We start from the raw sequence: 14,273 nt of genomic DNA on the forward strand, positions 1-14,273 counted from the left end.
CATCCCACTAAAATTAATGGGATAAACTCATGATAAACCATTCCATCTAGGATGAGTTAATCCCTCAAACCAAAGACCCTGTTAGACGACACGATCTATCAGCATTTCCAAAGCCAAGAAAGTCGAGTAGAGGTGAATTTTAATCCAATGTACTTTCACCACGTCTCTAGGTTGTTCCAAAACATTCCTCTAGGTAAACATGTGTTTACAAAAGCATCGCGGATAAAAAGCTGGGCCATGCCTTTGGTTTAACAAAAGCATTGCTGAGCAAAGGCAAAATAATGGATTAGAGTATCTCGTGAAGATTAGCACTCGTCTAGATTAGCATGTAAGGAAATCATTGGATTACCCGACAATTTCAACTCACAAAAGTTGCGAGTCTGAAAACCAAGTGATGCAGACAACATATGTGCATACATCACGACAGGCAACGGAAGCAGATGTCGCCTCTTATCATGCCTTCGTCTCGTACAGATGACATCTGAATCTACCAAGATGGACACGGCAGAAGCTCACAGCTACATTATTTTCCTAAACTCGCGAGGGCACCACTAAGGGCAACTAGTTTGGTGATACTATGATTCCAAGATGCCTAAGCGAATGGAATATTCATTGGTAATATTACACCTTTCTCAAACCACGATTTTGTGGTGGCTGTTCATACTTCCTGCACTTGGAATCTACCACGACGTTGCAGCTCATAGAGCATGAGCAGCGCAGCAGAATCCTGTGAGCTCTTCTTATCCGCACGGTCATCTCCAGTGAGGCTGATGACATCACCATTTGGTATATGCAATGTTATTACCGAAGCGAATGCGAAGCGTTGGGGGGCAACCTTTTGTGAGGAACCACCAGATGAGGGGCACACGCTGCTATTGCAGAAAGAGGAAAAATTAGCTAGGTATTTACACAAGCTAACTACAAGCCACACAAGCAAATGTGAAATAATACCTTGGTTCAACTTTCAAATATTCAAACGTAGGCATTGGCCATTGTAGCTTTTTACATGACTCGTATAATGATATACGAGGTCCTCCTTTACTCATTTTAACCTTCACAACCACTGCACAAATAAGATAAATTATAGAATTCTTGTGAACTTATATAAGTGATATGCATAGATGAAGTCCCAATGAATATAGGATAACAAAAAATCTACTGAGAATAAAACACCTACATGGTTTATCAAGAACAGAGCTGGGAGCTATCCTTGACACAGACAATTTCTTTTGCCTGGGTGGTGTTATAATCTGTGTGTCCATTGCATCAAGAAAGTCATTGCGATGTTTTGGACTACCAGATTTCTTTTCAATTTGTTCCGTTCTGCTAGGATTCTTTGGGATTAGAAGTCTTCTTTCCTGCCAACAAGAACAGATGTTGAGCTGCGAGCCCCTAAACCAGTCAGCATATACTTCAACATGAGTTACAAAAATAATGGAGAATAAAAAGAAAGAGATACCTCAAGATCCTTTAGTAATAAGGAAGCTGCGTGTGCTTTTGCGTCTATTTTATTCTTCCCACGACCTTGCCTCACAAGAAGTACGTCATTGAGTTGTAGATTAAGAATAGCCATTATGTTGTCTCCTCGATTTTCACACTTAATTCCAAGAAAATACCCATTTTTGGCGCACCACTCAAGAAGTTCTCTAAATGGAGGTAACTCCAGACTCTCAGGTGTGACAATAGGGGAAAGAAGAGGTTTGAAAACCCCCCAAACTATATCCAAATCAAGTTTGGTGTCTATAAGAATTGCACCTGCAATACTTTCTACAATGTCACCTAGAACCTGTATGACAAAAGACAAATTGAAATATGTTAGATTCGTATATGTAGGAGGTACCAACCAAATTGATTCAGTACTCTACATATAAACAATGTTCTTAAAAAACCATGTTTTAACAGTATCCTAGGCCTTGCCCAGGAATCTGCAATTACTGGTTGGCTACCGCCTAGCAGTCACACTTCATTTTTATTTTCAAGATTTCAAAGATTCACAACTTCAAACTACATGGGACTAGCTAGTAGAATCCAAGACAACAAAAAAGAAGTCCAAATGGCACTCTCATCGGATCATTGCTTCCGGTACCCGCCAGGATTTCTAGTTCCCAGCAGTAACCGGCCGGTTACCACTGGGATTTGGAACCCTGGTTTCAAGCATTGAAGACCAATAGACTGTAAAGGATATTAATAATGTACTAATATGATACTCCTATACGAAAGCACATTCCATTCATGTGATCTGAAATCTTAAATCAATTTGTTATATGTTATCATAAGCATAGTCGGAGCTGCGCACACAGGGACAGCGAGAGAGATAAGAACGTACTTTAGGTCCCCTCAATAGTCCATCGAATAAAAGGCTGGTTTTGTCCTTGGATGAACCTTCCAGAGTATTCACATATTCAGCAATTTGGTCTAGCAAGACTCCAGAAGAATGCTGGAGAAAGTGGTGGAACTTGTGCTTTACTGCAACTTGTGCAAAATTTTCATTGTTTACTGATGCAGACCGTAAATCTGTCAACTCTCCCTCATCGGTGTCTCTATGACTAAGGAAAAGATGGCGCGTTAATAGGATATCCAAGACTGCATCGCCAAGGAACTCCAAGCGCTGGAAGTAAAAGAGCTCCCATTAGAGAGATCGAATAAAATCAAAGGAACCAAATATGTCAGACTAGCTAAATGAAGTGTAAGACCAATATCAACCACATACCTGGTAGCAGTACGTTGCTCCTGATTCTTGCTGTGACGGGTGGGTGAGAGCCTCTATCAGGAGACCTTTCACCGAAAAAGCATAGCCTAGTTTTGCTTCAAGCAATTCAACTACATCAACTTTCGGAAGATAAGTCCGCACAGAAGCACTCAACATGGCTTTCATAATCAAGTCTTCCTCAATTTCAACCTCAATCTGCAACCATTTGAGAACAGCTACAGCTGCTCTTAGTCCCCCTCCCACATAATATGCCCCAATTATAGCCTCAACACAATCAGAGATGGTTTTGGAACATATCCATCTGTGTCCCTTGTCACACGCCTTGCCTATAACTATAGGGTTGCCATTGATCACATTATCCTCAGTTACAACCTCAGAATTTACTGGGCATTCACAAATACAGGGCCGGATGGACAGCTGTCCGGGTGCAAGCCATCGACGAGGATCAAATGCAGCATCACGTATGTAACCCTGTGGATGAGATTCCACCAATAACCAAATTAGCTTAAAATGGTATTAAAGCTAAGTGTTAGACAAATTGCAGTATTTTGTTTATATTGCCTATATGAGATGCAATCTACCTGTATCTTGCGTTCAATTCCAAGCCTATAAAGTGTGGCATTACATATTGTTTCTTGCCTTCTGGACGATAACTGGCCTTCATGCTTATTAGGAAACGTCAGGAAAAGATGGCAACTCACTGTATACTTAAGTACAGAGTCGCCCAGTAATTCTAAACGCTCCATGGAGAAGTCCTCACAGCATCTAAGTGTTGTAAGAGCTTCCAAAATCTGAGAAAGTGTATGCACCTTGATTATTACATTTTAAGGAAATAACAGAATTATTATGTATATAAATAACCAAAAGTATTAATCTCAATTTCATACCAGGAAGCTTGATATATCAGAATCCATGTATGCAATTTCATTTCTTAGTTGGCTGGCTAGCATCAGTGACTCAATGCGATACATCAAAGATGGAAACAAATAGAATGCTCTCAAAATATCCACAGGTAAATCAAGGGGGATTAGTAACTCTGGAGGCATGTGAACACGGTTATTCACCCTATTTACATATGATGCGCCATTATTTTTCTTTCCCACACCATTGCCTACAAATGAAACAAACTCATAAAAATGGGAGTAATCTTTATACGAAATGAACAACTTGCTACGTTTAAAAGGGAAATAGTATCCACTGAATGGTCTAATCTAATCAAGTTGATTCTTTCAAAAAATCTTGAAGTAGCATGTGGTCTAATCTAATCATAGTAAAAAGTAAAAAAGAACAGAGATGCTTTAAAAAATCTTGCTTGGAAAACAGCAACATGACCCATTATGCTTGGAGAAAACAGAAGCTAGAAGTAGCCATCAGGTGAGAGATAAGGACCTTCATCTATGCACTTTGAGGAAAGAAGGTTGTGAGGATTATGACTGGGTTTCAACACTAGTAATGGCTGTGAGGGATGACGAAGAACTATATTGTACCTGCAAATGAAATATGTTAGTCCAGTTTAGGTTTAACATGTGTATTCTTGCATGAGCACGTGAATGCGCACAAGATTAAGCATACTTCTTCTCAAAGTATTCTGCAAATGTCCGGAATTTTGATTCTTTCTCAGATGCACCGTCAAATGTGCTATTAGCAGATAAATCAGCAACATCAAGAGCGGTATATATCTTCCCTGTATGAAGTGCTAGGACTACCATATTTGTAAGGTCACCAACCCTACATGACTTGTTAGCCAGATGAATAAGATCTCCTCCACTGTTGTCAGGATTAAGTATTTGAATTAGGTTCCGTTTGTCTTCGGAATAAATGTTTCTCATAAGTCCAACAGTTGTAGCCGCTACATCAATCACACTCCAGTTAATGCAAACACTTTTGTGAGAATCCAAAGTAGGATCCACAGGTAAAAGCAAATACATGTTTGCATTGTTCCATAGGAATGTATCATCTTTCTTGAGAATGAACTCCCTTGGGGTGTTGGTTGCTTTTGATCCGATGAATAGTTTTCCAAACAAACCATTAAAGAGAAGCCCTTGAAATAGCTTTGCTCGTTCCGTCTAAGAGCCAAGGGAAAGGAAACTTTCAGATAAGAAGAAAAGAATCAGAAACAAAGTAGGAAAAACGGTACATGGACTTGATCAGACCTGACGAACATCCAACTCAAAAGGTCCGCAAGGAGAAACTGAAGCTTTTACCATCTTGTCATGCAAATATAGGTCAATACCCAAAGTAGCAGCTTCTTTTGCTATACTTGCATCAATTAACAGGACAAAGTCGGAGTATTTCTGACCAGCTTGATCACAAACAAAATTTAACTTGTAGCCTTGAAGCTTAGTAACACTTCTATTTGATGCCCAAGTGCCAGAGATAGCAAGAATCTTGGTTGTACCATGCAGTTCTTTTCGTTTGGTTGTACCTTTAAGAATGCAATAAAATACCATTGTCAGAAATACAGATTGTTTCTTTGTCAGTTAGTAATAAATTAATAATACAAAATCAGCTCCACTATGTATGACGGTTAAAAACAAGCAGTTGATAGATGAAATCTTTTTAGAACTTAGCAATCATGTACCTACACCTGCACCAGATGTGCAGTTACTAGCCTTGCTCAAAATTTCCAGTGGTGGCTCTTCAACGGATGGCAAAAGGTGATCATCAAGTGCTCCCAGCTGATGCAGCCTCTTACATGCATCAAGGCAAACAAGCTGCTTAGCTTTCTGCATGTTTCTTGCTTTAGGACCCACCGAAAGTTGAAACACGGCACTAGATGGTAATGTTACTGTACACTCATAACCATCACCATAATGGGTGAACTGAAACGTAGGTCTTGGGGTGTAGTACCTTCGACATGAGCGAGAATGTCAGAAAATTGAAACTTGGTATTGCAGATTTTTCAATGCATATAATCTGTGTAGCCATGTAAAATGGTACAAAACTGAAATGGAGTCACCATACTTGTCCTTCGGAAGTTTCTCACAGTACTGGTAGAGAACACTGATGCTGGAATCAGCAGTTAGTTTTGCTCCTGTTGTGGCGATATGGTATTCATTTATTTCTTCAGTGGGAAAGAAACTGGGATGTGGATCCTCAGGCTCTCTGTTTGAAGCAATGTCAACCATCAAAGTCTTACTTCTCATAATGGCAGATATTAAATCATTTTGTTTCACATTTTCCCTGCAAAGAACATTGACATTATGGATTCTTGTGATCGTCTTATTGTCATGGCAAACATTTTATCATCAAAAGCATAAGTAGTTTAGATAACACGTCAAAATAAAGGGTTTACCGTTCAATCATGAGTATGTACTGAGAGTCCTTCTGGCGGGCTCGTCCACGTGACTGCACATAACTCCGGGTAGTCTTTGGCAAATCAAATCGTATTACACAAGAGCAGTCTGGGATGTGGATACCCTCTTCTGCAACATCTGTAGTAAATAATAAATTGACCTACATTTTATTTTCAGAAGGGGAAGAATAAACAACATCAGCTCATGAGAACTATGTTTCAGTTTATCCAAGTGTTGACAGATGTTAAGTACCTTTCCAGAGCGGAATGAATCCAGTGTGTCCTTCTGCATTTTAGGGGTCAGCGCATCCACTGAAGAACTCCCTCCAGTTAGAAAAGAGACTCTGAAATATGAGAGGTGACCAATTTTCTTCATAATCCGCTCAATGACTCTAGCAGTAATCTTCCGATCCACAAATATAAGGCATCGGACACGACCAAAGTCACTGTTAGTCACAGAAGTATGTCATGCTAGTGTAAACGCACATAGTTGAAAATGAACTGGTACAGTTAAGCAAATACCACTTCACCTGAAAGAGAGAAATATTTGGATGAGTTCATAGAGCTTTGGTGAGATATAGCCCACCTTTGTGGCTTCCACACATCCACTCTCTGAGTTTAGAAGTGCATCAATACCTGAAACATCAGGAATCGTCATTGATATATCTTATATCATACTTAATACAGGATGTTACAAGCTAATCCGATTAGATCCTTTGACCAACAGCTTCACATAACACAGAAGGATGCAAAATAAGTCAATTAGCAATTAGTAATACATTGAATAGTTTTATCTACAGTTATACCTTGTTGGAGGAGTTTGTCAATTATATGCAACACTTCCTCCAAAAATTTCATATGAAGCATTGAATTTTCTGCAAACAGGCCTGATTCATTTGCGTCACTTTGCTGATCGGTGGTATCACAGCCTCCCTTAAGTGAACCTTTTCTCTGACACCTTTCAATGCAGATTTTAGTGGCCTACGAGAAAGATAAATTAGCTAGTTAAATGACGTGGAACTCTACAAGTAAAAAAAAATTAACACTCAAGCCAAAAAGAAATAAGCGCAAACATCAGAAACTAAAAACCAATGAATCTAACTAATACCTCACTAGCACAAAGTAGACCAGCATCTTCAAGGCAATAGCAGATCTTTGCTAAAGAATTAGAGAGACGCTTCCGCGATTCTTTTGTTATTTCATCAGCATCTTTATACTGGTTGTTTGGTCTAGTCTGCAAATGTGCTATCAGCTCATCATACTGCACAGATAAAAAGATACTGATCTTAGCCACGCAAAATGTTGACCTAAAAAGTTTTGGTAAACAAACAATAGAGCCGGGAATCAAAGAGACATGAAACCTTGGAACACAAAATTCCCAATTCTTCACTCAAATCTTTGAAACAAACAGTTCTCGGCTCATAGTATCTGTTCACTTCTTTTGCAGCAGGTACACAAAGTTCTATCTCTTCTCTATCCACCGCAGTGTATATCTGTCGATTAAAAGATAAACAAATATTAGAGTCCAAGTAACACTGTTTAAAATGGTGCATGTTCATTTTCCAATAGTGTATGGGCGAAATGGACATATTTCAATTAAAAAACAGATCCCAATAGGAGCATAAAATTAAACTATTTCCATTTCCTAGCTTGGAATAAGTACAGTTGTAAACCAGTCTGAACCACATTTTGAAATGGCCATATCTGTGAGGTTCAATAGATAAAGAAGGATCTTGGAATAATCGCAGTTGCGTAATCTGATCTAGCTTGTTCACCTTACATGAACAGCAAACTAGAAAAATAGGATGTACCTTGGCATCTAAAAGGTTTTCCAGTTCAGAGAGCTGATTTTCGCAATCCAAATCAGAGGAGACTCCTGCAAAGATGACCAAGTAAAATGGAAAATCATTGGCGAAATTTTACAAAGTGAGGAGACAAGATCCATGGTATAAAAGTAAAACGCAAACGAAATTTCAACACAATTGAAAGTATATGATGGAAGTGCAACAAAAGATTATATAGTTGGAAATTTGGAAGTGGTGGAATCCTATTTATTTCACTTGGTGGCAGCATTCAGTATGTGACCAAAATGTCATTATTGGCGATAAAGATATTAGTATTGTTTTAGTATTTTGCAATGTATAATTCCTCAACTACAGCCAAGTATCATGGATCTTCCACCAATATCTTCATCATACTTCTCAATCGTGTTATTACATGCCATCATGATTCATTTTAGCAATCATTAGCTCAAATTTCATTTCTGACACGAAGTTCATTAGTTTAGTCATTTGAGCATGTTAGTTACAAAAATCAGAGAATTGTGTGATGTATGCAACATAACTAAGAAGAACATTATATACTTCTACCATTCATTCTTACCTTTTCTTATAACAGGCGATGCTGTCATACCGAACACATTTGGCTTATGCTCAGATCTGTGATAGAACTCCTGTCCAAAAGGTCAAGATAACAGAAACAAATAGTTAAGGAGCAACTAAAAAGAAAGTGGTTTGTTAGAATAGCAAAAAAAAAGTTCCATGATAAGATGATCATTACAGAATACCTTCATTATCCTTGTATAAGGGTGGTTACCAGTTGCATGATGGCATTCATCAAATATCATGAGCCTGACCATGTCCAAGATCAAGAAGGATTGGCGAAAAGCATGTAGCAACACCTGTGGTGTCATGACCATGACCTGCAATTTTTCATTGTGACTATAAAATAAGCATCTCTAGTTACGAACAAGGATTCTGCAACTTTGCTGCAAAAATTTTCTTTAATATTTAATGTAGAATCAGAAACTACTATTATCATAAATGATTGCTGGTATCATGAAGGCAGATTGAGCAATCATATCTTAAAATATAGCTCGAGGGGAAAAAATTAAGAATGAATACACCAAAAAAAAAAAAGGTCAAATTCATGGTCCAAAAGATAATAAAGCTTGAATATGCAAATAAGTTACAAATGTAAACTATATCATTCCGTAAGTACATGTCATGATCTCTCAAACACAAGCTGAAGTACAGAAAGAGAAAGACACCTGCTGTTATCAAATCTAATTAACAGAAAACTGCAGAATAGCACTGCCACAAATTTGGGAAGATCATTTCCTTTAGAACGAATGAGGAACCAATGAAGACTGCAAAAAAAGAAAAAGAAATCAACAAACACACTTGCCTGATACTTTGAGAGTTGTTCTTGCCAGCTTTGAGCCTTCCATTGATCAACCCCCTTTGAACCGTGATAGCACTCCACCTCAAAATCTGTGTAGCTCTTAATCACTTCGCATTGCTGTCACCAAAAAAAAAAATCAGCGAAAACTAGTTATATCTAAGTTAGAACTATCAGCCTACAGTCTGTAATACTACCTGTGTGACGAGTTGAACCGTTGGTGCAAGGAATATGATGAGCTTTCGGTCATTATTTGCTCTACTGATCTTCCCAAAATGCTTGATGAGCATCACAGCAATCATTGTCTTCCCAGCTCCTGTGTCAAGCATCGCAATTGTGTTTCGACACTTCGCAATCTCATAAACATCAATCTGATACCTGAGTAATTTCAACAACACAAAGCACGATCACCGTATGATACTCTGTTACCGTGAACATGTAAGATACGGTAGTAATCGCAAGAACAAATGTGCAGAACCTTCTGGGTGTGAAATCCTGGCACCATCTCTTCTGCCGGTTATGCCTGTCTGCTTCATCTTCTTGACCAAATGATTCCGATGGCCTCTTCAAAGGATTCATGTTAACTGCCAATGCAACAATGATTTATCAAGTGAGCTCAATGGAAACCGACCACTATTAGTAGCCCCTACAACAAATGCATCAGGATTAATATCTTCGTTTCGAAAAAAAAAATCAGGATCGATTATCCCGTAGAGAGCGTAAGGAGAAGGGGTAGAACCACGGAAACAAACCCAAAAAAAGGGCCGAACGCTGAAAAAGATAATTGGCAGCACCTAACCTCCAAACCCTCTCAAAACCCCCAGCAAAGCAGAGACCCCGCAAACACCGCCCCAATCATGGAACGCCCGACTAACGGTTCCAGAGGCTTCTGGAACCCGCATCCCCCCGCCCCCGCTAAGGCCCGATTCAAGCATCACAGCATCCAGAACCGTTCGCAAAACGCTCCGATTACCCGCCAACGCAGTAACCAGCGCAATCGAGCATGCATTGCACAACCCCAGCCTTGTCACGCCCTAATCTCTATAGCGCAATCGCCGCGAGACCGGAAACAACAGCAAACACAAAACCCCCAAAAAAAACCGCGAAAAAATAGCTGATGGTTACCGTCAGGGACGACGGCTGCCTCCGCCGCGGAATTGGCGGCGCTTATCGCCTCCTCTCCGCCGCCGCCCAGCGATGCCGCTTCCGCTTCGCCCATGGGGATCGTCCCGATCGATCAGCGGCGACTGGTTATTGCTCGAGGGCGGAAGACGACGGAGTGGGGTAAATAAAGGGAAGGAAGTTTTAACATGACTAGAGTGTACTTGTGTCGCAAATTAAAAAAATATAAATATTAGATGATCAATCATAAATTTAATATATAAGGATGTACATATATTATAAGAGTGCTGTAAAATAAATATGTTAGAAGTGAAATCGTTGTTTTATTTCGGATAAGATTAAAAAACATAATTATCTACTAATTGTTTTCTAATTTTTTATTTATTTTTAATAACCGCTAATGAGATGGAAACCGGGAATGATAGTTGATAGTGAAAGTTAATAAATTATTTAAATTTTAGATATTCTTATTAGATAGTAAAAGAGTAGAGGAAGAGGTGAAAATTAACCCATATTTTATAAAGTAGAAATTATATATGAAAAAAAAATACTCCTAACAGGTGAGGTGGATAAAGCAGAGCTGGAATGTGTTGCTGACAGCTCATGGCCCACCTCTGACATCGGGGGTAGATTCTTTGAGGTGTTTTCGGCTACGGGGACTGACGTGGGCGTGGATTCCGCTGCCTCCCTTTCCCGGGAAGGTTAATTTACGGGGAATTCCATGCTTTAGCAATACACAGTAGGGCCCCATAAACTTGACCCCGCATGTCATCAACAGTGGGTGGTTGTGGTGCGTTGGATTTGGAGATTCGCTCGTGGCGCCGTGACATGCGGCTGCTGTCAGTGAGAGAGAAGGCAGTTGTGATGTGAGTGGACGTGGTTAACGAACACGCGGAGCTCATGCGGCGACGTCATCCGTGCAGTTAGTAAAGATCTCTGTTGTGAGTAGAGTGCAGTTAGTAAAGATCTCTGTTGTGAGTAGAGGAGGGGTTGTGAGTAGGAATGGCGAATGACAACGGTTAAGTATGACAACGGTTAAGGGTGTGTTTGTTTGTCTGTATGTTCTTAGTCTGATTGTATGAGTCATACAGGCTGAGTTGAGATAGGCTGATGAGATGTAGTAGGGTATGTTTAGTTAGCTGCATGTGTTCAGTCTGGTTGAGAAGATATTGTGTTTAGTTATCTGCATGAGTATATGTTGCATTACAAAAGAACTCATTTTTTTACCAAATAACCTATGTTGAAAATATTTTTATAAATTAGTACATCACCGGATAAGAATATTAGTGAATTTTTTATAATTTTTAGAGAATTTTAATTAAATATTGACTTAGGCTTTTTAGATCAAACTAATTAAAATGGGTTGCTAGTGAGCTCTAGTTTGCTCACGAAAATATTTAGAATTTTTAGATCACTCTTATACCTAAATAAAATCTAAAGTTAAATAAAAAAACAGTGTTTTTCATCCGACGAGCAGGCCCGATGCGTACGTCCGATTCCGACGTACGCGCGGAGCCCGGCTCGCTGGATGCATTTGCACGGGAGGGTGCAGGCTAGAGAGCCGATCCAGGCAACCAAACGAGCGGCTGAGCACTAGCAACTGCATCGACGGAGTGGGAGGATCAGGTCAAAGTCAGGGTTCCGCGAGGTGGAACGGGGCAAAACAAATCACCTAGTCTCTAATCAGGGCGGGACGGGGGATATACAGATGGGAGCAGTGGAGGCAAAACCCGCTCTCACCTCACTTCATCTAGATCTCTATCTCTCTCTGTAAAGAAAAAAAGAATACGAGTACGAGACTTTTCTAAGGGCTGATAAAATATAGGCAGCAATAATACTGGAAAATATTTTGAAAAGCAACAACTAAAAAGTCGTGTGATCTCATACCAAAAAGAACAAGCATGAAGTAGTATCGCATGACAAACCAGAATTTGTGTGATGTCATGATAGAAAGAATAAGCACGGAGTAGTATTGCTTACGAACAGCTAAAATTCATGTGATCTCATGTAAGAAAGAACAAGCATGGAGTCGATTCACTTGCTTATTTTGGATCCATAGTGCACTGCGTTGGCCTTTTATTCCATCTCAAGAGTGCAGAACTTGTTCTGTTGGTAGCACAGAATAGGTCTTCAATCTATTTCTTCTTGCATGCTTTCTTATAAGACTATGTTCAACCATATTTTTTTATTTTGTTTTTTATTCTTTTTCTTATTCATATATTCTTTATTTTTTCTCATCTTTAATAACTTATTTTCAAAGAAATTTGTAAAAAGAAACAAGAAAATTCTATAATAGATGGAATAAAAGAGAATACTTTCGTGACGAGAACCAGAATTCCTTAAAAAGAAAACGAAAATTAGAAGAAAACTGTCTAAGTATCTTTCTTTTCACATGTGCACCCCGGATTTCTAAAACTCGAACGTGGACTCACAGCACGTTTGCCAAATAACGCGTTGCCGCGACTCGAGCCCGGGACCTCAAGTCCTCAACGTTGAGAACGGACGCTCCTGCCGCCAGAGCTAAAAGCCACACGCCACGTTAGATGTAGTTGGACAGTACAGTACTGAGCTCTGCTCGTGGGCAGGTACAAACCCCAAAGTCTGAGAGGCGTCCGATGCTGCGCGTATGGTGGATAGGACGCAGACTGTACATGTACAATTGGTGCTTACATGAAGTTTTTATAGACGCAAGTACTTTGACAGAGGGCTAGATGCTTATTTAAGTATCATTTTTTATCTTTGTGTTAATAAGATAATTAATTATGTTTAAGTACATGTAGTCTTTATTTGTATTGGACATTACAATTGTTATATAGATGTTAAATACTATTTTCTTAAACACCTAACAATGTTCATGTTAAGAGGTAGCTAAGCCAACGTCAGAGGATGAAAGCCCCGCTGGGGAGCAGTACCCTGTCCCCACCCACCCGGTTAGACCAAATGAAGGAGTGAGCAATATGTTATATAAATTACGATAAAATGAGCATGAAAATCATTTCAAACGTAAAAATGCAAGAGTATAATAGAGAGTCATTGCATATGACATTGATGTAAACTAACAGTAAAGCATCAATAACAGTAACTGACATCATATGTACCTCAAAAATTAGATTGCAGGAACAAAGTATGTATAAAAGTGCTCTCAGATAACAAATAACAATTGGCCCCATGACAATGGAATTCTTGCTTCCTAATTGTTATGTTGAACATATTATTGATTGGGTAATTTCCTAAGTTCCCAACTAGTAAGTAGAGCCTGGATAGAATTCTCAAAACGTCTTCCTGGACATTACTGCTACGACCAAACAAAGGCACAAATTCTGAATAGATTAGCCAACACAAGTATTGACAGTAGCTAAAAGGGCTAAATCAGCAGCAACATTCAGAAACAAAAAAATAGCAGCGATCCTCTAAACCAGAGCAGTACTAGAACCATGGATCAATTTATCAAGTAGCCCACTGGAAAATGTGTACAAGAACAGATCAGGCAGTACTACACAAACCTCCAGGGGTACCAAACACAGGTCTAACTTATTGCACTTAGAAAATATGCCCAATCTTAATACAACGAATCATCATAGAGCAATAATCTGAATGCAACCTTACTGTCTAGAACAAAGAAGAGGAAAAACTCATAGAGAAACACGCTCAAAAGCGTTGATGACAGAGGCTAGGCATGACACTCTAGCCGCTGACCTAGAAAACCTATCACCTGCCTTTACCAGCAGCGAGAGGGGATCGGAGATACAAAGTCAACCGCATTGTGTCGGCACGTGCGGGCGGGTCTCGGCATCATAGCACCGGCTTCCACCACCACCAGCTCTCTCCGGCGTCTCACCCAGCCGAGCAGGGAGAAAACACCAATGCTCAACCACACGCCGGACAGAGAGAAGACCACCGTGTCCAAAATGAGAGAGAGAGAGAGAGAGAGAGAGAGAGAGAGAGTTATTCCCTTCTATGCTATGC

General features: G+C 39.6%; 1 protein-coding gene across 6 annotated transcripts; it reads right to left on the reverse strand.

The window, feature by feature from the left end:
- Positions 1–321: 321 nt before the first annotated feature.
- LOC133909423 (endoribonuclease Dicer homolog 3a) lies at positions 322–10,489 on the reverse strand. Of its 6 annotated transcripts, none has more exons than XM_062351847.1 (26): positions 10,311–10,489; positions 9,664–9,769; positions 9,383–9,563; positions 9,192–9,305; positions 8,572–8,706; positions 8,388–8,457; positions 7,817–7,881; positions 7,367–7,498; positions 7,114–7,266; positions 6,812–6,986; positions 6,536–6,641; positions 6,259–6,451; positions 6,006–6,166; positions 5,675–5,893; positions 5,298–5,560; positions 4,864–5,135; positions 4,283–4,776; positions 4,100–4,197; positions 3,598–3,821; positions 3,292–3,501; positions 2,711–3,181; positions 2,327–2,608; positions 1,460–1,786; positions 1,178–1,382; positions 952–1,063; positions 322–872 (listed from the first exon to the last, which is right to left on the reverse strand). In XM_062351847.1, the coding sequence occupies exons 1-26, from the start codon at positions 10,402–10,404 to the stop codon at positions 659–661; spliced, it is 5,076 nt and encodes a 1,691-aa protein (XP_062207831.1). In that variant the 5' UTR covers positions 10,405–10,489; the 3' UTR covers positions 322–658. The 6 variants fall into 6 exon arrangements, with proteins under 6 accessions (XP_062207831.1, XP_062207830.1, XP_062207834.1 ...); XM_062351846.1 differs by having other exon boundaries at positions 322–869; positions 5,292–5,560; XM_062351850.1 differs by having other exon boundaries at positions 5,292–5,560; positions 6,259–6,349; positions 10,311–10,488.
- Between the last annotated feature and the right edge of the window lie 3,784 nt (positions 10,490–14,273).

This window comes from Phragmites australis, chromosome 2, assembly GCF_958298935.1.
Source record: "Phragmites australis chromosome 2, lpPhrAust1.1, whole genome shotgun sequence".
In the NCBI taxonomy this organism is placed as follows: Eukaryota; Viridiplantae; Streptophyta; class Magnoliopsida; order Poales; family Poaceae; genus Phragmites; species Phragmites australis.